Here is a 23137-nt window from a genome sequence, read left to right as displayed (position 1 = left end):
CCTCTGCCACGGGGACCAGCCGCACACCTGCGGCTCTTGTGCAGAGGACTGGCGTTAACTAGCATCTTCTCTTCCCCTGTGGGAAAGCCTGTTGGAGACTGTTTCATTACCAGAAAAGGTTTGGTGAATAGAGATGCTGAAAAAAGGGAGCTTTTAGAGGCCTCTGGGTGTCTTCTGGGGGTACCCATGCCCTTGCTCTGCTCCTTTTCTGGAATCCACTTGGGGCTTGTCTTTCCTTTATGACTGCACATGGAGCCTGTTGCAGTTCACCAGAACACAGCTTATTCTACGGTAGCTGCATATTAATCTCCTTGATGGATTTGAAATATAGCCTAGTTGCTTCGGAGACTTCATGAACGCTTGAAGTGTTATTTTTTTTTGTTTGTTTGTTTGTTTTTTTGTTTTTTTTTTTTAACATCTTTATTGGGGTATAATTGCTTTACAATGGTGTGTTAGTTTCTGATTTATAACAAAGTGAATCAGCTATACATATACATGTGCTCCCATGTGTCTTCCCTCTTGCGTCTCCCTCCCTCCCACTCTCCCCCTCCCACCCCTCCAGGCTGTCCCAAAGCCCCGAGCTTATATCCCTGTGCCTTGCGGCTGCTTCCCCCTAGCTATCTACCTTACTACGTTTGTTAGTGTGTATATGTCCATGACTCCCTCTCGCCCTGTGAGGATATGGGGAGGGGGAAGGGTGAGTTTTGAAGTGTTATTTTTATGCCATCTTTCAGGTGGATTTCTCTTCCTTCTGTGATACTCTCTTCCAAGATAGGTTGGTGCTTACTAGTTTCAAGGGGTGGTGCTTTCTGACCTTGTAGCAAGTTCTGGGGCTTTCCTGATCATGGGGTGGTATTTCCAAGTGAAAACAACTAAGTTTCAAACAGCTTGGACTTCCCTCGTGGCGCAGTGGTTAAGAATCCGCCTGCCAATGCAGGGGACACGGGTTTGAGCCCTGGTCTGGGAAGATTCCACATGCCACGGAGCAACTAAGCCCATGTGCCACAACTACTGAGTCTGTGCTCTAGAGCCAACGAGCCACAACTGCTGAAGCCCACATGCCTAGAGCCCGTGCTCTGCAACAAGAGAAGCCACCGCAATGAGAAGCCCACGCACTGCAACGAAGAGTAGCCCCTGCTCGCCACAACTGGAGAAAGCCTGCACGCAGCAACGAAGACCCAATGCAGCCAAAAACAAACAAATAAATAAATTTATTAAAAAACCAAACAAACAAACAGCTTGCGGCTGAGACGACATCACATCTGAGTTCTAAGCTCAGTGCTTGAATCAGAACACAAGTCTCCTGAAATACAATCTAGTGCTTTTTCTCTTCTGCCCGAGTGAGTTTGTTTTCTTTTCCACTGTTTCTTTTGCAGGGGTTCAGCTGTTGCAAAAATAATTGGTGATAATGTCAAGAAACTTCAGAAGTTTGCCTCCACGGTCAAGATGTGGGTCTTTGAAGAAACGGTTAATGGGAGAAAACTGACAGACATCATAAATAATGACCATGAAAATGTAAAATACCTCCCTGGACACAAGCTGCCAGAAAACGTGGTAAGACTTTGGTTAATTCTAAAAGTTACATTCAGCTGAGTTAGCACTTGGGACGTGGGGAGATGGGAAACCTGCTTCCCCGGTCTCCTGTTCCTCTCTACCACCAGGTTCATTGCTTGGTCCGTTTTGGTTTTCCTGACTCTGAACGTGGGCCTTGTGTTAGTTTGCTGGAGCTGCCATAACAAAGTACGATAGACTGGGTGGCTTAAACAACAGAAATTAATTTTCTCACAGATCTGGAGGCTTCACGTTGTCTGGAGGAAGAAATTTTCCTCTACCCTTCTAGGTTCTTCTGTCTGGTCTGAGAATTAAGTTGACATGAGACAGATTAACAGGAGAAAATCAAACAAAAGTTTAATAACATGTATGCATAGGAGAGACCCAGGAAAACTACGTCATTCACCAAAATGGCTGAAGCCCTCACCTTAAATATTATCCTCAGCTAAAGACAAAAGAGGATGTTGAGGGTGGGGATAGTCAGTTCTGGGAGGTGATGGGGAAAGCACAGTAAACAAGGGTAAGGTGGTTACGCAGATTTAAGTCAGTGCCTTCCCCTTTCCTGAGAGTTTCTAGAGATTTGGTCCTCCCAACTCTTCCAGGTACTTGGAGGGAGACCCCCTTACAAATGGAGGTTTCCCTCATGAATGTAAATATTTCTTACAAAAGGACAACTCCTACGTGGTTTTCAATTTCCTCCTTGTCTGCTGTTTCTTAAAAAACAACCACCTTAAAATAATTAATGTGCCAGGGCTTCCCTGGTGGCTCAGTGGTTGAGAGTCCGCCTGCCGATGCAAGGGACACGGGTTCGTGCCCCAGTCCGGGAAGATCCCACATGCCGCGGAGTGGCTGGGCCCGTGAGCCATGGCCGCTGAGCCTGCGCGTCCAGAGCCTGTGCTCCGCAACGGGAGAGGCCACAACAGTGAGAGGCCCGCATACCGCAAAAAATAATGATAATTAATGTGCCAAAGAGGCATATTTTGAGGTGGCAAAATCTGCTCCCCTACAAAGCCCAAGATCGAGGTGTTGGTAGGGTTGGTTCTTCTTAGGCCTCTCCTGGACTTTTCTTCTTCCCGTGTCTCCACGTGATCCTCCCTCTGTGTATCTGTGTCCTAAGACAGACACCAGCCATGTTGCAATGGGGCTTACCCCAGTGACCTCATTTTAACATAATAACCTTTACAAAGACCCTGTCTCCAAATACAATTGCATTCTGTGGTACGAGAGTTAGGACTTCAACATATGAATTTTGGGGAAACACATTGCAGCTCATCACAGGCTACTTTCTTGGCATTCAGAGTGGTGGTCACATCAAAGCTAGAACTAATAATTTTGCCTTTGTATTGTGTCTCTTGGTAACTCCCAAGATACCTGTTGATGAAAAATTAATCAGTCGGTCTAAGAAAAAAGTAGAAATTTTATTCGAGCCAAATTGAGGATTATAACTTGGGAATAGCATCTCAGTGTTGAGAACTGTTCTGCCCATTAGAAGTCAAGGCATAGTTACATATGTTTTTTGAGACAGAGGGCTTTATGTTAAATGAATTACTGACAGTTCATACAATCCAAATCTGTACAAGATAAAGAAGGAATGTTATGTTTAAGGAGTTGTCTCCTTGATGCTAAGAGAATGTTGCTCTTCATGGTTGAGCAGGTATTTCCGCCGATGGGGAAGGTTTGGTCCATGTGTAATGCAGATACACAATGCACAGTAGAAGAGAGAGAGGAGGCCAAAGGGCAAAGAAAATTTTTTTTGTTTAATTTTTTCTTGTCTTGCCACAAAATATGAATTTTATTTCACATACCCTTTCTAAGCACGTGGACTTTGGTCCATCCCTAGGTCAGCTAATGCACTGGTGAAACCGTGCACCTCAGATTGGGACTTGAACCCACGTGCTGGGACTCAAATCCAGCCAAAACCCACAGTCTTCCAACTGAGGTCACACACCTGGTTTCAGGACTTAACAAAGCTCAGGTTCTTGATGTCTTATCGCAGAAAGAATTCAGTGAGAGACAAAGTGAAAGGTAAGAAATGGATTTATTTAGAGAGAAACACACTCCACAGAGTGTGGGCCATCTCAGAAGGTGAGAAAGGCACCAGGGTATGAGGTTGTCAGTTTTTATAGTGGTGGGTAATTTTATAGGCTAATGAGTGGGAGGAGTATTCCAGCTATTTTGGGAAGGGGCGGGGATTTCCAGGAATTGGGCCACCGCCCACTTTTTGATCCTTATGTTACAGTGAGCATATACTGAGGCTCAAGGTCTGGTGGAAGTTGACTTGTCCACCATCTTGGACCCATTTGGTTCTAATCTGTTTATGTCATGTCCTTGGGCTATGTCGTTCTTTCAAAGGTTGTGCCCTGCCCCCTTCCCTCCTGTTTTATTGGTCTGTAATTAAAATCAAGGTTAAGACCTAAATTACCAAATAAGATTGGAGGAAATAGAAAATGGGAAGACTGACAGTTTACAATTCCAGCTTATTAGGCCTGAGCAGGAAAAATCTAGGTTATTGCCTCATTCCAGTGACTTGCAGAGGAAGGAGAAGGTGAGCCTGAGAATGAAAATGGTGACCCGGCTGCTTGTGTGAGTGGAATTCGCAAACTCCTGTTCCAGATTCACCCTGATGGCTTTCTGTAAGAGTCTGTTTGAAAACCAGCCCAGGTGGCTGCCTGACTCCTAGCTGGGGAGACAGATTTGTTGGCTGATGAATGCCAGCAAGTTTGGAGATTGCGAAGACCTTGCTCACTGAGGATTTCCAATTGCCTTTGGCTACAGTGTTCATTGGTGTCAAGCCCTGTGCAAAGCAGTTTACATATATCATCATGTTACCCGGAAACTGGGTTTACCTCTTGGATTTATTACTTGGAGCAAGTAAGGAGAACACCAAGGATCTTTCCTAAAGCAGTGTCTCCCCAGCAACAAAATTGGGGTAGTTTTTTTTGGCAAGAAGTAGATTTATTAATATAGGACGCTTGTATGAGATACAAGCAGTCAGGCGAGGGAGCTCTGCCCTGAGGTTTAAGTGGGCTACAATTTTATAGTCAAAGGAAAGGGGGAGGGGAAAAATTGGGGAAGTTTTAAGCTAAGGGAACATGCATACTCATGAAGGGGCTTGGGTGGTGGACTGAGTGAGTCCAAGCTAAAGTGGATTGAAAGTTACAAGGGTCAGAAATGGTCAACATCATCATTCCTTAGGTTCCAGTTGATCTGGTGGTGTTTAAACCTGAGGCCGGTTTAAATCCTGCAAACCACTTAAGATAGTGCTTTAGGCCAGTCTAACTGGGAGTCTTTACAACTGATGTGTTATCTTTGCTATTGTTACTTCTCTTGCCTGATAAGTTTGTCCTTTTGATCATTAATTACTGAGACCTGTTCAAAGGCAAGCACTGTGGCTTAGATCACAAAATGGCTTAGGCCAAAGATGGCTTCTCTTCTGTCAAGAAAGCCATGCCTTGTTCTCTTTCTCCGGGGAACCCCATCCTGTCTTGTTACAGTCTCATTTAATGTTCTCAGTGACCCTCTTAGGTTGGTGCTGTTAGCTTTCTTACTGTGATGGTGATTCTGATTTTATAGGGGAAGAAACCAGGGCTCAGAGAGGTTAATGAACTTGCCCCAGGTCACAGAGCTGGTGGCTGGCACACCTGTTCCTGAGCCTGCTGAGTCATGGCCTTTTAGACAGTGATGACTTGATGACTTCCCTGTGTCACTGCACTAGGGCCGGGCAGCGTTTCCCTGCAGTTTCTCCTGGTGCAGTAAGTGGGGAGAGGAAGGTTCCCTAGGGTTCTGAGCTGGGCAGTTAAGTTACCCAAGTATCTGATGGAAAGAGTAAAGGTGCCGCTGTTCCCACGGCTCTGGAAGGCCTCTGAGGTCATCTCTAACCATGCTTGGTGCAGACCATTCCTCCCAGCTTCCCTTCTCATACCTGTCGGGATCAATTACTCCTTCCCTTCTGTAGAGAGTTCCTTCCACTCTGTGTGGACCACTCTGTACCCCCACCTGCCCCAGGCATGTGGGCTTGACTTTCTGGGGTTTCGTTCTCCCAAGGTTCCTAGCGTAGTGCTCAGGGAACGTGGGGGGAGGTGAATCTGCCAGATGGTTCTCTGCCTGCACAGAGAACAGGGGAGCAGGGGGGAAGGAGGGAGTCAAGAGCCATGTCCCTCAGAGCCTGGCCCATGACTGACTCCACCCCCCACCTCCCCGGGTGCCCAGGTGTGGATGAGGGAGGAACTCTCTGCTCCCAGATGGTTGATATCCGAAGCCTTGTACGCTCATGACAATTAGTGTATCCGTTCCCTGGACTGGACATTTGCATGGTTTCCGGTCGTTTGCTGTTATAGACAGTGCCCCCGGGAAAGGCCTTGTCTCTGTCCCAGGGATGGCATCGCTGGGTCACAGGGATGCAGCCTGTAATCTGCCAGATGGCATCACTGGTTTCCAGCGTGATAGTGAAACTGCACAACCCAGATTGGGACTTGAACCCACTGTCTTTTAATTAAAATCATACACCTGGTGTCAGGACCTACTGAAATTCAGGTTCTTTATGTCTCAGCTCAGAAGGAATTCAGTGAGAGACAAAGTAATAGGTAAGAAGTGGATTTATTTAGAGATACACATTCCATAGACAGAATGCAGTCCGTCTCAAAAGGCAAGAGCACCCAGGGAGAAACACACTCCACGGACAGAGTGTGGGTCATCTCAGAAGGCCAGAGGCCTCGGGGTTACGCGGTTGTTAGTGTTCACAGGCTGGCTAATTTCATAGGCTAATGAGTGGGAGGAGTATTCTAACAGTCTTGGAGAGGGGGTGAGAATTTCCAGCAATTGGACCCCACCCACTTCTGGGCCATTTATGGGGGGCCTTCAGTCATGGTGCCTGTGGGTGTGTTGTTTAGCATATGCTAATGTATTATAATGAGAGCTTAATGAGGCTCAAGGTCTACCGGAAGTCGACTTCTGCCGTCTTGGGCCTAATTGGTTCTAACCAGTTTATGTTGTATCCTCAATGGCTGTCCTTCTTTTAAAGGTTGTGCCCTGCCCCTTTCCCTCCTGTTTCAGTTGTGCCCATCTCCACACACCTAGTGGGGTTTGAGAACTCACATCCTTCCACATCCTTGCTGGCACTTGGTAGAGGACACCCAGGGTGTTGGGAAGTTTTATTTCTTAAGCGGGCAGAAGGTACACAGGTGCTTGATTGTTTTTTCTTTGTGCTTTCTAGGTTCTAGAATTTGTATGTATGAAATATCTCATAATAAGTAATTTTAAAAGTTGAACAGTGGTGAAGCATGGTGGTGATGGGCACACCTTGGAGTCGAGGGCCTGCTCTGAGTGAGCCTGGGCAGCCCTCCTCCTCTTGGTAAGATGGGCCCCTGTGAGTAGTTTCCTTAGCGGTGCTGTGAGGAGTAAATGAGATGATTCACATAAATTGTTTAGTGTTAAGAATCTGTTACAAAGCTAGGGCTTTGTTTTTGTTGGTTTTTTTAAAAACTTTTATGTTTATTTCAGAGTTTTTCAAATACCTCATTCAGTCATTTAAAAAGTCAACTAGTGTTAGACCAAGACCGATTATTGTTACCATTTTTTAAGGTGAAAAGCCAGACATAAGATTAATTGACTCAGAGTGAATGTGGATCTAGAGCAAAAAGCTGGCTTTACTCATTTCTGTCTTGCGGATTCAAGCAGAAGAGATGTGCTGCATTTCATCCACGTCCGATTGTTTTTTATGACGTCTGCCACTCCTGCTGATTGAGACTCTGAGTCATCCTTGCTTGGTGCCCCCAGACTGCTGCCCGCCTGACCCTTCTCCAGGTCATCACGTGCTCATATGTGACCCCTCCACAGGGGAACCTTCTGTAACAATGACATGACCATGTCATCAACTTCTCACTAAAAACTGGGGCAGTCTGGGTTTCTGATTTCCCCTTAGAACTGAATGGAAGAACATTTCTTATTTCCTGTCACTGCAGGATAAAAATTGTTGGTCCTGTGTTATGGCTGTCTGTCCAGGGCCTTTGTTTAGAGGAGGTCACCCAGGTAGAGAGCTCTTCTGCCTCAGTCCAGCTTTAACCAACCTCAGTGTGACACCAGTATTGACAATTGCAGCATCTTCTGTGAATTATAGTTGTCATGGCATCTCATCTTTGTCGTCTTCTTTTTATTTTTCCCCAAGTTTATTTATTTATTTATTTTTGGCTGCGTTGGGTCTTCATTGCTGGGCACAGGCTTTCTTTAGTTGCGGGGAATGGGGGCTACTCCTCGTTGCGGTGCGTGGGCTTCAGTAGTTGGGGCTTGCGGGCTCTAGAGCGCAGGCTCAGGTAGCTACGGCGCACGGGTTTAGTTGCTCCACAGCATGTGGGATCTTCCTGGACCAGGGCTCTAACCCATGTCCCCTGCATTGGCAGGCAGATAGATTCTCAACCCCTGCACCACCAGGGAAGCCCACATCTTTGCCTCCTAAGCCTTGCCAGCTCTGTTTTTAAAAACAGCTTTATTGAGATAGAATTCACAGACATACAATTTACCATTAAAGTGTACAATTCAGTGGATTTTAGTATATTCACAAAGTTGGGCAACCATCACTGCAATCAATTATAGAATATTTCATCACCTTAAAAAGAAACCTCATGCCCTTTAGCAGTCACCTCTTATTTCCTCCTGTCCCCAGCACTAAACAACCACTAATCTACTTTCTGTCTCTAGATTTGTCTGTTGTGGACATTTCATGTAAATGGCACCATACCATACGTCATCTTCTGTGACTGGCTTCTTTCACTTAGCATAATGTTTTCGAGGTTATCCACATTGTACCCTGCGTCAGTACTTCATTCCTTTTTATGGCTGACTAATACTCTATTTTATGGGTGTACCATATTTTGTTTATCCATTCATCGGTTGGTGGACATTTTGGTTGTTCCCACTTTTTGGCTATTATGAATGATATTGCTGGGAACATTTGTGTAAAGTGTTCCGTGTGAATATGTTTTCAGTTCTTTTTGAGTATATACCTAGGAGTACAGTTGCTGGGTCTTATGGCAACTGTTTAACTTTTTGAGCAACCGGCCAGACTGTTTTCCAAAGTGGCCACACAATTATACATATTCCCACCAGCTGTGTGTGAGGGTTTCAATTTCTCCACATCCTCATGAACACTTGTTATTATCTAACTTTTTGATCCCAGCCATCCTAGTGGGTATGAAATGGTATCTCATTGTGGTTTTGATTTTCATTTGCCTGATGGTTAATGATGTTGATCGTCTTTTCATGTGCTTATTGGACATTTGTATATCTTTTATATCTGAAAAATATAAAACAATATACCATTTGTATATCTTATATATCTGAAATGTGTATTCAGATCTTTTGTCCATTTTAAAAAATTGGGTTGTCTTTTTTTGTGTGTGTGTGGTACGCAGGACTCTCACTGTTGTGGCCTCTCCCGTTGCGGAACACAGGCTCCCGACGCACAGGCTCAGCGGCCATGGCTCATGGGCCCAGCCGCTCCACGGCATGTGGGATCTTCCCGGTCCAGGGCACGAACCCTCGTCCCCTGCATCCGCAGGCGGACTTTCAACCACTGTGCCACCAGGGAAGCCCTGGGTTGTCTTTTTATTACTGAGTTGTAAGGATTCTTTATTAGATACAAATCCATTTTCAGCTACATAGTTTGGAAGTATATTCTCCCATTCTGTGAGTTTTCACTTTCTTGATGGTATCCTTTAAAGTGTAAAAATTTTAAGTTTTGATATCATTTTTAAACTTTAATTAATTTGTGGCTGCATTGGGTCTTCATTGCTGCGTGTGGGCTTTCTCTAGTTGCGGCGAACAGGGGCTACCCTTCGTTGCGGTGCACGGGCCTCTCATTGCAGTGGCTTCTCTTGTTGCAGAGCACGGGCTCTAGGTGCATGGGCTTCAGTAATTGTAGCTTGTGGGCTCTAGAGCGCAGGCTCAGTAGTTGTGGCACATGGGCTTAGTTGCTCCGTGGTATGTGGGATCTTCCCGGACCAGGGCTCAAACCCATGTCCCCTGCATTGGCAAGCGGATTCTTAACTACTGCGCCACCAGGGAAGTACAAAAAATTTTAAGTTTTGAAGTCCAATTTAGATATTTTTCTTTGCTACTAACTCTCTGGATTTGGTTCCTTGCATAGGCCTGCATTCACTGATGTGTCTTCAGTGCCTGGAATAGTGCCGAGCATTATTTGTGGTTTGGCTTAGTGCCAGGGACAGCAGACGTGGTTGAGGGAGAACTAACCAGGCTGGAGAGTTCTGTTTCAGTGCTTTTGGTGGTGTCCTGTGGGATGGAGGGTTAGGCCAAGATAATTAAAAAAAAAAAAAAAAAATGACCACTGACTTGGGTAGTAGGGTTGCGAGTATATCTATTAATTTTGGCTTAAAGGCTTCTGGAAATTAGAATATCAGTTCAGTAGGAGCTTCAGTGTTAACTCTTTCCTGCCTGAGTTTAGCTTTTTAATTTTCATTGGAGGATTCATCTTCACTGGTGCTTCTCAAACCTAAGTGTTCCTCAGAACCACTTGGAGAGCTTAACAGGGATCACTGGATCCACCCCTGGAGTTTCTGATTCACTGGGTCTCAGGGGAGGCCCAGGCATTTGCATTTCTAAGGATCTCCCGAGTGATGGTGATGCTGTTGGTTGAGGAACCACAGTTTGGGCACCAGTGGTCTACGTAATAAGTTTATATTACTCGTATAGTATTGTGGAATTCAGGGGGTTAGCAGCTTTCTTTTTTCCCCCCAGAAGCAACCTCACTTACCACGCTGGTATATTTATATAAGAATCATCAGGTAAGGTTGTCTGTACCTGAGAATCATTTTTCTGAGTGTAGAGCCAAGGATGTGAATTTCACCTGCAATCCTGGCCTATGTTGAGGTTTGGAGAACAGGAGGAAACCACAATATTTTTGAACCCCTGCTGTGTGCCAGCTGTACTTCGCTCAGTGTATTACTCATGCTGTTGTGTTTAACCTAAATGCTTATTCCCTGAAGTATATAGGCGAGTTGCCTGTGGTGTCCAGTTAGCTAACTCGTGGTAGAGGTGGGGCAAGATGCCCACACACTGCACAGTGATAGCTAATCCAGGGGGAAACAAAAGAACCTTCAGACTTGGCCCACAGACTTTACTGGCTCTGTTTTAAATGATTTTAATTATTATTAGTTTCTTTATTAACTTGGACCAAGAGCCCTGGATTCCTGGCATCAAGCGGACCAGCCATGATGCCTTTGTTCTGATTTGATTACCTGTCCTCCTTGCCAGTGAAAGGCAAGCGCTTTTCTTCTGAGCTGTCTTTCCCAACACATTTCAGGATCTTTAATGGTGGATACTCTCCCGGAAGATTTTGGCAGGTGACCCATGAAATAGGTCAGCGTTTCCAAAGCAGTGTCCCGATTTGGTTCAGGGTAAAAGATAAGATAGAGGCTTAGCTAAAGCTTTAATTCTGAAAGAGGGTATTTGATTTACTGTGTTCGTTGAGGAGAGCTCATTTTGATCCTGTGTAACAGGAATCACGGGCCGTGTGCACCACACAAATGCAGCTCGGGTTACAGGTTGCTTCTGTGGGTTAAACCCTACGCACTTGGGCAAGGTCAAGGACAATGGAAGGACATCAGTCCATGCTGAGTGAGCCCCCAGGCATATTGTCCCAGAGACCCGTCACTCCCAACCAACCACAAGTCCTTTGATTTGTTGAGAAAGGAAATGTAAGAGACAGGAAGAAATCCTGGGCCCTCTGGCAGCTTCCATGGGAATATTTTGTAGCGGGGGACATAGGGATGGGCTGATGCCTTAAAGGTTAAGAATTTATAGGAGGCAGGTAGATTTTTCTGATGAGTAATCTCTTTCACTTGTTTCATATCACTGCAGAGTGCTGTTACTTATATTAATTTGAAAGTGCTCTGTGAAATAGCTGTTAGGAAAGGTGATTTTTATCCCCATTCTGTAGGCGGGGTGACTGGTCAGTGAACAGGAGTCATCTGTCCAGGTCCCACAGCTGGTCAGTTGCAAACATGGGACACAAACGTACATCTTTTCCATCTTTTCTCTGGTTCTGGTGTCCTTTTTATCTCACCATGTCAGGGAAGTACAAGGGTGTGTGTGTGTGTGTGTGTGTGTGTGTGTGTGTGTGTGTGTGTGTTTGTGTGTGTGCTGAGGTGGATGGGGAAGAGGAGAAACAACAGGTCCAGAGAAGAAGGGTTTTCATTAAAATTTAGGTGACCAGGCTCTGTATGAGAAGGGGGTCGAGAGCAGAAATCCCTACCTAAGTAAGGCTAGTAACCCAAGGGGGAGTTGGGGGGTCAGAGGTCTTACAAAGGCTGGTGCTTCTGGCTGGGACCACAGGGAGAAGAACATAATGTGTGTATGTGTATGAACGTAATGAGCCTTGCCAATCAGGGACAAACAGAGCCATTTTATGTTGGCATCGGGACTAATGAAATAGAATAAGTAACTGCTTTTTTGGAGGAGGTAAAATCTCCAGATGCCAGGGAACTAATAGGCAGGTAGAGTTTTGGTGATGAGTCCTTGCTATCCAGCCTGGATTACCAACCTGAAGAAGCCCCTTTGAAGAGGAAGGCAGGTTTCCCCGGCCTTTGGGGGTATGAATAAGGAGGGAGAAGTGGTAAGCTCCGGGTTGTGTTCTGCTCTATGGGGAACGACTTTGTTGCCATTCAGATCAGTTTAAGCTGATGTTTTGGGTTATACGACTAAAAATTCGGGTAGGGCCAGTTTCAGGTGCGGCCTGACACAGTGGCTTAAATGATGTCAGTGAGACCCTGTTTTCCTCTGTTTCTCTGCTCTGCCTTCATTCACATGGGAGCCCCTTGGCAGGTCTAGGTTCTGCCCCTCACATTTGTAAAATGGGTGTAGCTGTTCCAGACCTTACACTGTCATCCCATACTTTTCAAAGAAAGACCCAATAGCTGTTGCAGAAGTATAAGGAAGCAACTGTTCCTCAGAAGCTCCAGCAAACATTGACTCCTATTGTTTTATGTGCTCATTGGCTTGAACAACTTAAGGACCATCCATGGAGCAGGGGAGGGGCCCATTCCACCCAAATTGCATGGTAGAATGGGAAAGCAGTAGCTTTTGAAATGAAATTTAGAGGCACTTTTGCTAGAAAGAAGGGGAATGAAGGCTGGGTGGTAAATGACAGGTCTTGCATACCAGCCAAAGGGAGGAGGGAGTGAAATAGTGCCAGGTAGATTCCCTTGGGGAATTTTTTCAGTGAGGGAGTAACTCTTGCACACGTTAGTTAATAGGCTAGACTAAGCTGTAAGGAGAGACAATGATGTGACTTTTAAAGGACAAAGGGATTTTATTTCCCTCTCACGTAATAGTGGTCTAGCAGCTTTGCTTCACACCATTGTTCTTGGTCCCATCTTTCTTCATCATTTCTGTGCCATCTCCTAGATCTAGGTTGTCAACTAGCACAAAAGTAGGAAGGGAAAGTGTGGAGGAAGCAGCCAATGTTTTTAAGGGCTCTGGGCCTGAAGTGGTGTGCACTGCTCCGTCTCACATTCTGTTGATGAGAACTTGGTCCTTGACCTTGTGTAACTGCAATGGCTGCTGAGAAATGCAGTCCTGAGTTAGGTGACCAGTGACCAGCTTGCAGCTCTGTGTTTATGGAGAAAGGGGAGAAGAAATTTTGTCAAGCAGTTGGCATGTCCATCACAACTCCCAAACTAGATTTCCTAGGAGGCTTATCCATTCTGAATGATGTTCTTGTGGCAGATAGCACTTCCTCAGGGAAGTGCTGGGAACCAGGAGTGCTTAATGGGAACTATGTCAGTTTCAGTTAGGTTCAGGTACATACGACAGAAAACCTAAAATAGGGACTTCCCTGGCGGTCCAGTGGTTAAGACCCCACACTTCCACTGCACGGAGCGTGGGTTCGATCCGTGGTTGGGGAACTAAGATCCCATGTGCCATGCGGCACAGCCAAAAAATAAAAAAAATTAAAAATAAATAAAGGAAAAAAAGAAAAGAAAACCTAAAATAACAGTGACCTAAGCAAAGTAAACGTTTGTGCTTTTTTTCTCTTAGATAAAAGACGTTCATCACATTTTATTTATTTAATTTTGTTGCCCAACAGAACTTGATTGTAAATAAAAAAGAAATCTGTTATATACTTTTCAAAAAAAAAAAAAAAACCACGTTTGTCGTAATGATGCATCATGATGTCAGGGACTCTGTTTTGCCATCTCAGCATTTGCTTTCCTCCTCATGGTCCAAGATGGCTGCCTGAATTCCAGCCATCTCTTCACATTCCCTCTGGCAAAAGGAGGAAGAAAGGCCTTCAAAGGCATTTCCTGGAAGTCACGCAACACTTCCATTTACACCTTATTGGTCAGAACTTAGTCACACAGGGCACCTAGCTGCAAGGGAGGTTAGAGATGTAGCCTTCTTTCCTGGCAGTTATGAGTCTCACCCTAAACTGGGGGTTCTCTTGCTGAGGAAGAAGGGGGAAAACAGACATTGGGCAACAACAGGCAGTCTCTGATAGAGACCACATGCCCCTGTGTCCTCACTTGGTGGCCTCACCTCTGCCTCTGGAGGAGGGTGTGTGTGTGTGTATGTGCCCATGTTAAATTTTAAAACCCATCTTTGTACTTATCTGAAGGGAAGAAATCATCATAATAGCTGACATTTATTGAGTGCCTACCCGGTGCCAGACTCTGTTCTATGTCATTTATTCTTCACAACAGCGCTCTTAAAGTGCTTACATAGGAGAGCTTAGCGTAGGACTGTTGACAGAGGCGTGGGCGGAGTCAAGGGAACCAGAAGGGCTCGGTGAAATGTCCGGAGATTAGCAGCAGCAGGAAGCCATGGCCACCCCTGAAAGGGCAAGGGGACAGACCAGTGTCACTCCACCGGCCCCACCAGAGCTTAGAGACGTGGTAGAGGGGCTGCCTCAGACCAGGTCAGGAGGTGGAGCTGTAGAAGGAAGCCAGGCCAGCAGCCCTGGGAGCCAGGTAGGAGTGGCCCCAGGAGCAAGTCAACACCCTGCCTGTCTCTCCTCCCACCTTGGAGCCCCCGACAGTACCCGCCTTGGGCTGAAGCCACCTGGAAGCCAGAGAGCAAGGGCACCTGGGGAAACAGCCCACAGAGTGCAGCCTCCTGGGGAGACAGTGGGGCAAAGAATGGTAGAAATGGATGCGGGGGAGTGGGGTGGGGGTGGGTGGGAGAGCAACAGAGAACCACCCGCACAGGATGGTTATGACCGCCTTTTACAGGGAAGGGGACCGAGGTGGGGAGAGGGTAGGGCACTCGCCCAGCTGGTAAGCAGCAGAGGCAGGACACTGCTGGCCTCAGATGCACGTCTGCACGTCCCGAGTGGGGAAGGCAGCGCAAACACAGCTCTGATTTGACTGTCAGTCTGCACAGCGGAGGCATCTGATGCCTGGTGAGCGCGTGGAGAGATGTGTTTCTGACTGGGAGTGACCGTGTCCCCCTCGCCCTCGCAGGTTGCTGTTGCGAACCTCAGCGAGGCCGTGCAGGACGCAGACCTGCTGGTGTTTGTCATCCCCCACCAGTTCATCCACCGGATCTGCGAAGAGATCACGGGGAGGGTGCCCAAGGACGCACTGGGCATCACCCTCATCAAGGTGACGGGCCCTCGCTGCGCGCCAGTTACTGGGAACTTCCTTTCCTCTTTCACCTCTTGGAGATAAGGAGCTGAAGGGAAGTTATGGCTGGTTTGGATTTGTTTTTTTAAAGATGCCTGGAAGAGAATCAAAACCACGCCATCCACGAGCCTTGCTCCTCTCACATTTAGGAGGGGCTGCTTTCTATGTAGAGAGGGTTCGCAGGGGCAGGGGCGGGGGGCGCAAGAGTGGGGTCCCCCAAAGAAAGAACCACCAGCTCTGGAAATCTTGCATGGTTTGCATTCGCTGGGAAATTAATCATCTTTACTTCCCACTCCTGGGTTTATTCCCGAAAGAGAGGGTTTTTAATCAGAAGTCCACAAACCACCCACAGTGGTCCACAGATAGAATTCAAGAGTTCATGGACCTAAATGTGGGGGCGGAATTGCATTTTTATTCATTTTAACCGCTAACTGAAACAAGCGTTTCCTTCGCTTATGAGTGAAGGCCACAGGCCAGAGTTTCAATGACAGTAGTAGGACCTTGACCCTGTGATCTATAGAAATTACAGGTATTTTCGTATCACTTTACAGTGGCTTTAGATATCTCAAAGTATCATTTATGCTCATCACTACTTGGAAATTATGATAATTATTATACCTGCCATGACATCTTTTTATAATTACATTGATAACATACATATACTACTTTGTCACAAATTTTTTTTTTAACATTTGATAACTATATTTCAGTATAATTGTCTTCCTGGGTAATCTTATGTATTTTGCTTTATGCATATGAAGTCTGAGAATGAGTCCATAAACTTCCCCAGGCTGCCAGGGGAAGAACCCTCTGTGAGAGAGTGTGTTCCATAGTGTTCATAGGTGAATGTTTATGAAAGCAAACAGTTCAATGTCAGTCATCAATAGACTGGACAGATGAATGGTGGAATACTACACAGTAGTAAATGGGAATGAACCAGAGCATTCATGCAGCCGTGTGGGTGAATCTCCAAAGTAATAATATAGCACAGAACAGCACACAGGTGAGCAGTACAGTTTCATTTATAGGTTTTCAAAAATATACTGATATAACTTACTGTTTAGGTGTAGTTTTATGCGGCAAAATGATCAAGAAAAGCAAAGGAACAGGGAGGGCATAAAGCATTCAGGATAGGGCTTCACCCTGGTGGGGACCAGGAAACACTAATAAGGAGGATGCATTTGGGGAGAGACACAGGGCACTTCAGTGGTGTCCTTCATGTTCTCTTTCTTAACCTGGGTGGTTACATTTTCATTTAATTTTACTCTTTAAATGGTACATACACAGTATGTCTGTTTACTGTTGTAAATAAGAGAGGTTTTTCAAGTTGCGTATGCCATTGGAAGTCTGAATCTAGGTGACCTATAAAGCAATGATCTCCTGCCTCTTGTCCTTGGTGGTTCGTTTTCCCCTAACTTGCTGACATCCTTGCAGGGCATAGACGAGGGTCCTGAGGGGCTGAAGCTCATTTCCGACATCATCCGAGAGAAGATGGGCATTGACATCAGCGTGTTGATGGGAGCCAACATTGCCAATGAGGTGGCCGCTGGGAAGTTCTGCGAGACCACCATCGGTGAGGGCCACCTGGGGAAGGGACATTGGGTGTCTTAACAGGCACACTTTCCGTTTCTGGAATTTTCTATAGTGGACTCTTCCCTCCTGCCCTTAACATTCTTGGGGTGGACATTCAGTGGGGTGGGAATTTTATGTAGGAGGCCATTCTGTGGGACTGAAGCATTTCAGTAACCTCTGGAGTGAAAGTAAAGCCAAGGAGACCATGTTGACCTGCTGTGATCCAGTAATGCATTATCGAGGTTAAACACAAAAACACAAGGGTACTTGTACCAAGAAGCAGGTGGTTACATCCATGGTGGGGCCTTAGAAACCCAGCTTTTCTTTTTTTTTTTTTAGACACAGGAATTTATTTCTTACAGTTCTGAAGGCTAGAAAGTCTAAGATTAAGGTTTAACCAACACTTTTCTATGATGAGGGCTCTCTTTCTGGCTTGCAGACAGCTGCCTTCTTATATGGGGGTGGGAGGGGTGGGATCACGGAAAGCAAGTTCTCTGGTACGTCTTCTTATAAGGGAAACCCAGCTTTTCTTTACTCACAAATGCCAGGATCTGGATCCTCATTAGATTCCAAGGAGATCTAGAAATTAATGGGAATGATCCCCACTTTCAGGTGAATAAGCCCAAGGCCCGGAGAGTAAGTTACCAGCCCCAAGGTCACACAGCTAATATAGAACCCAGGCGTGAACTTGGGTCTCCTGTTTCTTGAAACAGAAAGCTCTTTCTACTCTTACACATTGGTGTTGTGAAATTTTTTGTTTCTTTTAAAAAGGGCTTTGGAATTCCTAAGTGCCCATATTATAGGACTCTTCAGAAGAGTAATACTGTTGGGTTTGCAGGTGCTTTGCAAAAGTGTATTTAAGTTTATCTACCACTCCAGAACTTACTTCCACCCTTGTCAAACACACCAGCAATGTGAATCATTTCTCCTTGGCAGCTTTGTTAAAGGAAGCTCTGTTGTACAGACATTATCTGATTACAGGGGAAAATAGAGATAATCAAAAGAAAACCATTTTTTAAAAGTTTCTTTAAAATTTTTATTGGAGTATAGTTGATTTACAGTGTTGTGTTAGTGTCTGCTGTACAGCAAAGTGATTCAGTTATACGTACCCATATATCTACTCTTTTTTAGATTCTTTTCCCATATACGTAGAGTATTGAGTAGAGTTCCCAGTGCTCTACATGTAGGCCCTTATTAGTTATCTATTTTGTATATATTAGTGTGCATATGTCAATCCCAAACTCCTAATTTATCCCTCCCCCTGCTTTTCCCCATGGTAACCATAAGTTTGTTTTCTATGTCTGTGACTGTTTCTGTTTTGTAAATAAGTTCATTCATACCACTTTTTTTAGGTTCTACATATAAGCAGTATCATATGATATTTGTCTTTCTCTGACTTACAAAAACCATTTTTAATTTCATTTAAATTTCATTATTTTTGTCTATTTGTGGCAAACTATTTACGGCTGTAGTTGTTATATACTCTTTTATAATTGTTTCATTTACTTCTGTCAGCATACATCTTCATAGTTGCGTAGCATTCTGTTGACAATCCATTTATCTGGGCACTTAAAAATTTTTTTGGAGGGGGAGAAACAGTAATTTTGGAGAGGAGAGATATCACAAATAGTAAAAGGAGGAAAACAAAATGACCTGTAATAACATTACCCACGTTGATATTTACAAGAGCAATGTAGTCACAGGTAAGAAAATTCAAATAGTACAAGGAGGTATAAATTAGAATTAAGATTGTAATTTCCCACCTATTCCCTCTTCCCAAAGAGAATCACTGTTAGCAGTTCCTATGTATCCTTCCAGAAAAAAAATTTTCATATGTATGCTAGTCTGTATATAGGTTTTATTCTTTCGTAGTTCTTTTATTCATCTATGCTTTTAATGTAGCCTGTCAAATTGTTCTGTAATTACTTTTAGTTTTCAAAAATAATTGTTAACGAGTTGTTCCAGCTCAGTCCTATTTGCCAGTAATCGATTTGCTAATCAGTTGGTTAGGATTGACTGGTTACACCAGTCATTCTATAGGGTTGAGACTTCTCCAATCTTTGATTCAAAACTGTAGATTTGAGGGACTTCCCTCGTGGTCCAGTGGTGAAGAATCCGCCTTCCAATGCAGGGGATGCGGGTTCGATCCCTGGTTGGGGAACTAAGATCCCACATGCCGGGGGCAACTAAGCCCATGTGCCACAGCTACTGAGCTCACGCCTCAATGAGAGAGCCTGTGTGCCACAAACTACAGAGCCCATGTTCCCTGGAGCCCACGCACCACAGCTAGAGAGAGAAAACCTGCACACCATAGCTAGAAAGAAGCCTGTGAGCCACAACGAAGAGCCCATGCTGCAATGAAAGATCCCACATGCCACAACTAAGACCTGAAGCAGCCAAAAAAAAAAAAACCTGTAGATTTTAGCTAGGATTTTTACATGCCTCTTGGCCTTGTTTCTCCCAGTTGGGTGCATTAGACTTTTTTGGTGCGTAACACAGACACATGCACAGAAGTTACATCTCTTCCTCTGGCTTCTGTTTACCCAGTGCTTCTACTGCCTTCTCTGTGGGTTGGTCCATGGCTGGTAAGAGTGACCTGAATTAAATTAAATTAACTGTTGAAAGTAAGATAGAACAGGAAAGTGATATTTAAAAAATTTTCTTATTTTATCTGAATTTAATTGTGAGGAAATATCAGATAAGCCCAAAGAAAGGGACATTGGTACAAAACAACTGGTCCGCACTCCTGAAAAATGTCAGTGTCATAGAAGATATTGAAAGGCTAAAGGAGAAGTCTAGAGAGACCTGACCACTAAGTGCAGTGCAGGATCCTGGGCTGGATCCTGGTTGCCATAAAGGCGACACTGGGGTAATGGGGGAGATTTGAATATGGGTTGTAGTTAGATAATTGTGTCAAGGTTAAATTTTCCGGATTTGATCGTTGTGCTGTGGTTATCCAGGTCTCCTTTCTTGATGGCATTAGCAGCCAACTCATTTTTAATTATGACAGATTCAGGAATCTTAGTCCACTTGAGTCTCCTGTGGAGGAGGAGGAAGATGGCATTGTTTTCAGTGTCTGGTAAAAATACTAACGAGCATGGGGAACTGCGGCACCCCCTTGTGGTGAGAAATCCTTTCCTCCTTGGGACTGACTTCACAGAGTCCGAGACTTCCACTCAACCCACAAATATTGTTCAAAGTCTGTTATGTATCAGTCATGATGCGAAATGTCAAGGATTCATAAGCCCCTTCTATGCAGAAGGAGCTTCTAGGTACACAAACAATAGGGAATTACAGACTGAGATGAGTGTTTTGAAGGAGTCTTATTAAATAGGTTGATTATCTCCAAAACTTGGTGTGGAAGAGAAGTGGGATTTTCCTGTCTTTTGGTTCATATTGAGTTTGGGGAGCCCTTCCACGTGGCTGATGGGCCTTCCCTGTTCTGGACCAGATGCCATGGGTCCCTGCTTGCTGCATCACTGCTCATGACTGGTAATAATAATACGATCAGTGCTTTCTTATCCATGATTTAAAACAATAAAAGATCTAAAAATTTAAAAGGTACATTTGATAATGCCATTTGCAGCAACATGAATGGACCTAGAGATTATCATACTAAGTGAAGTGAGTCGGACAAAGACAAATATCGTTTGATATCACTTATATGTGGAGTCTAAAATATGATACAAATGAACTTATTTACAAAACAGAACCAGACTCACAGACATAGAAAACAGTGATTACCAAAGAGGAAAGGGGGTGGGGTTGGGATTAGCAGATACAAACTACTATATATAAAATAGATAAGCAACAAGGTCCTACTGTATAGCACAGGAAACTATATTCAATATATAATATATTCCATATCCTATAATAAACCATAATGGAAAAGAATAAAAATGAATAAAAGGTGAATTTGAATCAAGCTCACCTATCTAATGGACACCATGCGTAATTTGCAGCCACAGAGGTACCAGCAAATGCCACCTTGTGTCAGTGGCAAATGGAGAACAGTCTTCTCCCTGCCATGTGTCAGGTTACTCACAGCTGCTGATGGTTGGATTAAAGTGGCTCGAGTGGGAGGAGTGAGGGCCTGTCTGTAACGCTTGTGAGCCTCCCTCCTGTCGGAGGCACCAGGCAGTGGCCATGGCGGTGAGGACAGAGGAAAAAGACAGGAATAACATCACAATGTGAGACCGGGGCTGGTTTGCCCAACCCAGGTGAAGAAACGGTGCTGCTGGTCTGGAAGACTGTTTAAAAAAGGAAGAGGACAGTTTGCTCAAGCGGACATACTTCTGATATTTGGAGAGAGGAGAACTCAGCTAAATGACATCATAGCAATGCCTGTAGAATAGAAAATGTGTTTCTTTTTTTGTTGTTGTTTATTTTGGGGCCGCACAGCACGGCACGCGGGATCTTAGTTCCCCGACTAGGGATCGAACCCGTAACCCCTGCATTGGAAGCACGGATTCTTAACCACTGGATCACCAGGGAGGTCCTGAAAATGTGTTTCTAAGTATCGGGTGTAAGTATCTTAAATATTTTATTATATGATGGCAAATTTCCTTAAACCAAACAGAAGTAGGGAGAACAGTATCATGACACCACTGCCCATCTTTAGTAATGATTAACTGCTGGCTGGCCTTATTTCACCTGTTTCCCACCCTCTTTCCACTCTCCCCTGGATCATTTTGACATTATATTACTTCTGGGTGTAATTTTGATTGTTGACCATCCTCTTTTTTTCCTGCGTTGGAAGACCATAGTTCTGATTGCGATGTTTGTTGCTTGTTTATCTTCTCTTTTCCCACTCCTGAGAGGAGCATAGCGTAGAGAGGGAGTGCAGGCCCTGGAGCCAGAGCACCTAGGTTAGAATTGGGGCTCTGCCTCCTACTAGCTGTGTGACCTAGGGCAACTTGGTAAACCTCTCTGGGCTTCCTGTCTGTCAATGGGGCAAATCAGTCATAGGCATGTAAGTATCAGCTATCTTATTATTATTATTATATAGACCTTTGTGTGATCCTTGTGAGCCTAGGCTGTTTTCACACCTGATTCCTATTTAACCTCAGACAGTCCTGAGTGCCATAGTGTTTTACTCATGAGGCTAGAGGAGGTTAAATCAGAGGTTTGCCAACTTGTCTGCCCATTGGAGTCACCTGGGGAGCTTCAGAAATTAGTGATGCCTGCCTGCTCCACCCCAGAGCTTGTAATTTAATGGGTCTGGGGTTTGGCCAGACTTTGGTGTTTTTAAAGATCCTGGGTGATTGTAATGTGAAAACAAGCTTGGGAATAGGCTTGAGAACCTCGAGGCAGGAAGAGCCAAAGTGCCATAGTCCCCAGGCTCTGTGTGGAGATCATCACGTGGGAGCTAGGTCTTGGCTGGTGAATTTTATCATCCTGATTTCTGGAGCCCTCCCAGAGCAGAGCGCCACCCTGCATCCCACCAACCAGAGCAGATCTCACATCAGGCTCTATGTGTAGAGTTTTATTTTTGTTTTGAACTGAAAGTCGCTAACCAAAAAAATAAGGTGAAAAGTACTGATCCTCTGTGTCATTCTAAGCACGGTCCCAAGGGAGGGGATACAACGGGAACAAAAATGAGGACCCTTTGAATGCATTTCCGTCTTCCACAATTGTCAGGAACATGTTTGTTGATGTTGTATCAGTTCTCTTGTTGCCATAGTGATGCTAAGTAACAAACAATCCCAGATTCTCAGTGGCATCCAAAATAAGCACAGCTAACACGTGGGTTAGCTGTGGGTCCGCTGGAGGCTGGCGGATCAAAGCTGGGGTCATTCTGCTCCTTTGTCTCATCTTCCTGTAGAGTCCAGTGGGCCAGCCAGGATGTATTCTCACAGTGAAGGCAGAGGGACAAGGGAACCAGCCCTACTGTTGCACAAATAGGCTTCAGGCCTCCACTGTGTCAGGTCTATTAATGTCCCACTGACCAAAGCCAGTCACATGACTAAGCCCAAGGTCAAGGGGTGGGGAAATCTGTCCCACCCTCTGTGAGTCCAGGCACATCCTCTGGTCAAGCCAAATGCTGGTAGAAAGGGATGTACTTTCCTCCCCTGGAAGGAGCTTATAAGTAAGTGTGTATGGTAGCAAAAAGTTGCAACAGTTTTAGATATCAAATAATAGAAAGATGCTTAGATAAAATATAATGCATGTATGCAGTAAACTACAAAGCAGCCATTTAAAGTAAAGTAGAAAGTGTATGATGTCACTGAAAATTATTCCTGCCATAAACGGGGGAAAACAGATTATGAAATCACATATGTTGTTCTCAATGTTGAGAAAAACTGTGTATATTCCTGTTTCAGTAAGTTAAAGATGTATGCCAAATTGTTAATGATCCTGTGGTGGGATTGTGGAATATTTTA

At 44.8% G+C, this 23137-nt stretch overlaps 1 protein-coding gene across 8 annotated transcripts in view; it reads left to right on the top strand.

The window, feature by feature from the left end:
- Positions 1–23137, top strand: part of GPD1L (glycerol-3-phosphate dehydrogenase 1 like) — a 57364-nt gene that overhangs the window by 11510 nt on the left and 22717 nt on the right. For all 8 annotated transcript variants that reach the window (XM_032647867.1, XM_032647868.1, XM_032647869.1 and 5 more), the window contains 3 exons: positions 1377–1554; positions 15021–15161; positions 16617–16755. In XM_032647867.1, the coding sequence (XP_032503758.1) occupies positions 1377–1554; positions 15021–15161; positions 16617–16755 (458 nt within the window). The remainder of the gene's footprint in view (positions 1–1376; positions 1555–15020; positions 15162–16616; positions 16756–23137) is intronic.

This window comes from Phocoena sinus, chromosome 11 (genome assembly GCF_008692025.1).
Source record: "Phocoena sinus isolate mPhoSin1 chromosome 11, mPhoSin1.pri, whole genome shotgun sequence".
NCBI classification, from domain to species: Eukaryota; Metazoa; Chordata; class Mammalia; order Artiodactyla; family Phocoenidae; genus Phocoena; species Phocoena sinus.
This window is presented reverse-complemented; position numbering and strand designations above follow the sequence as displayed.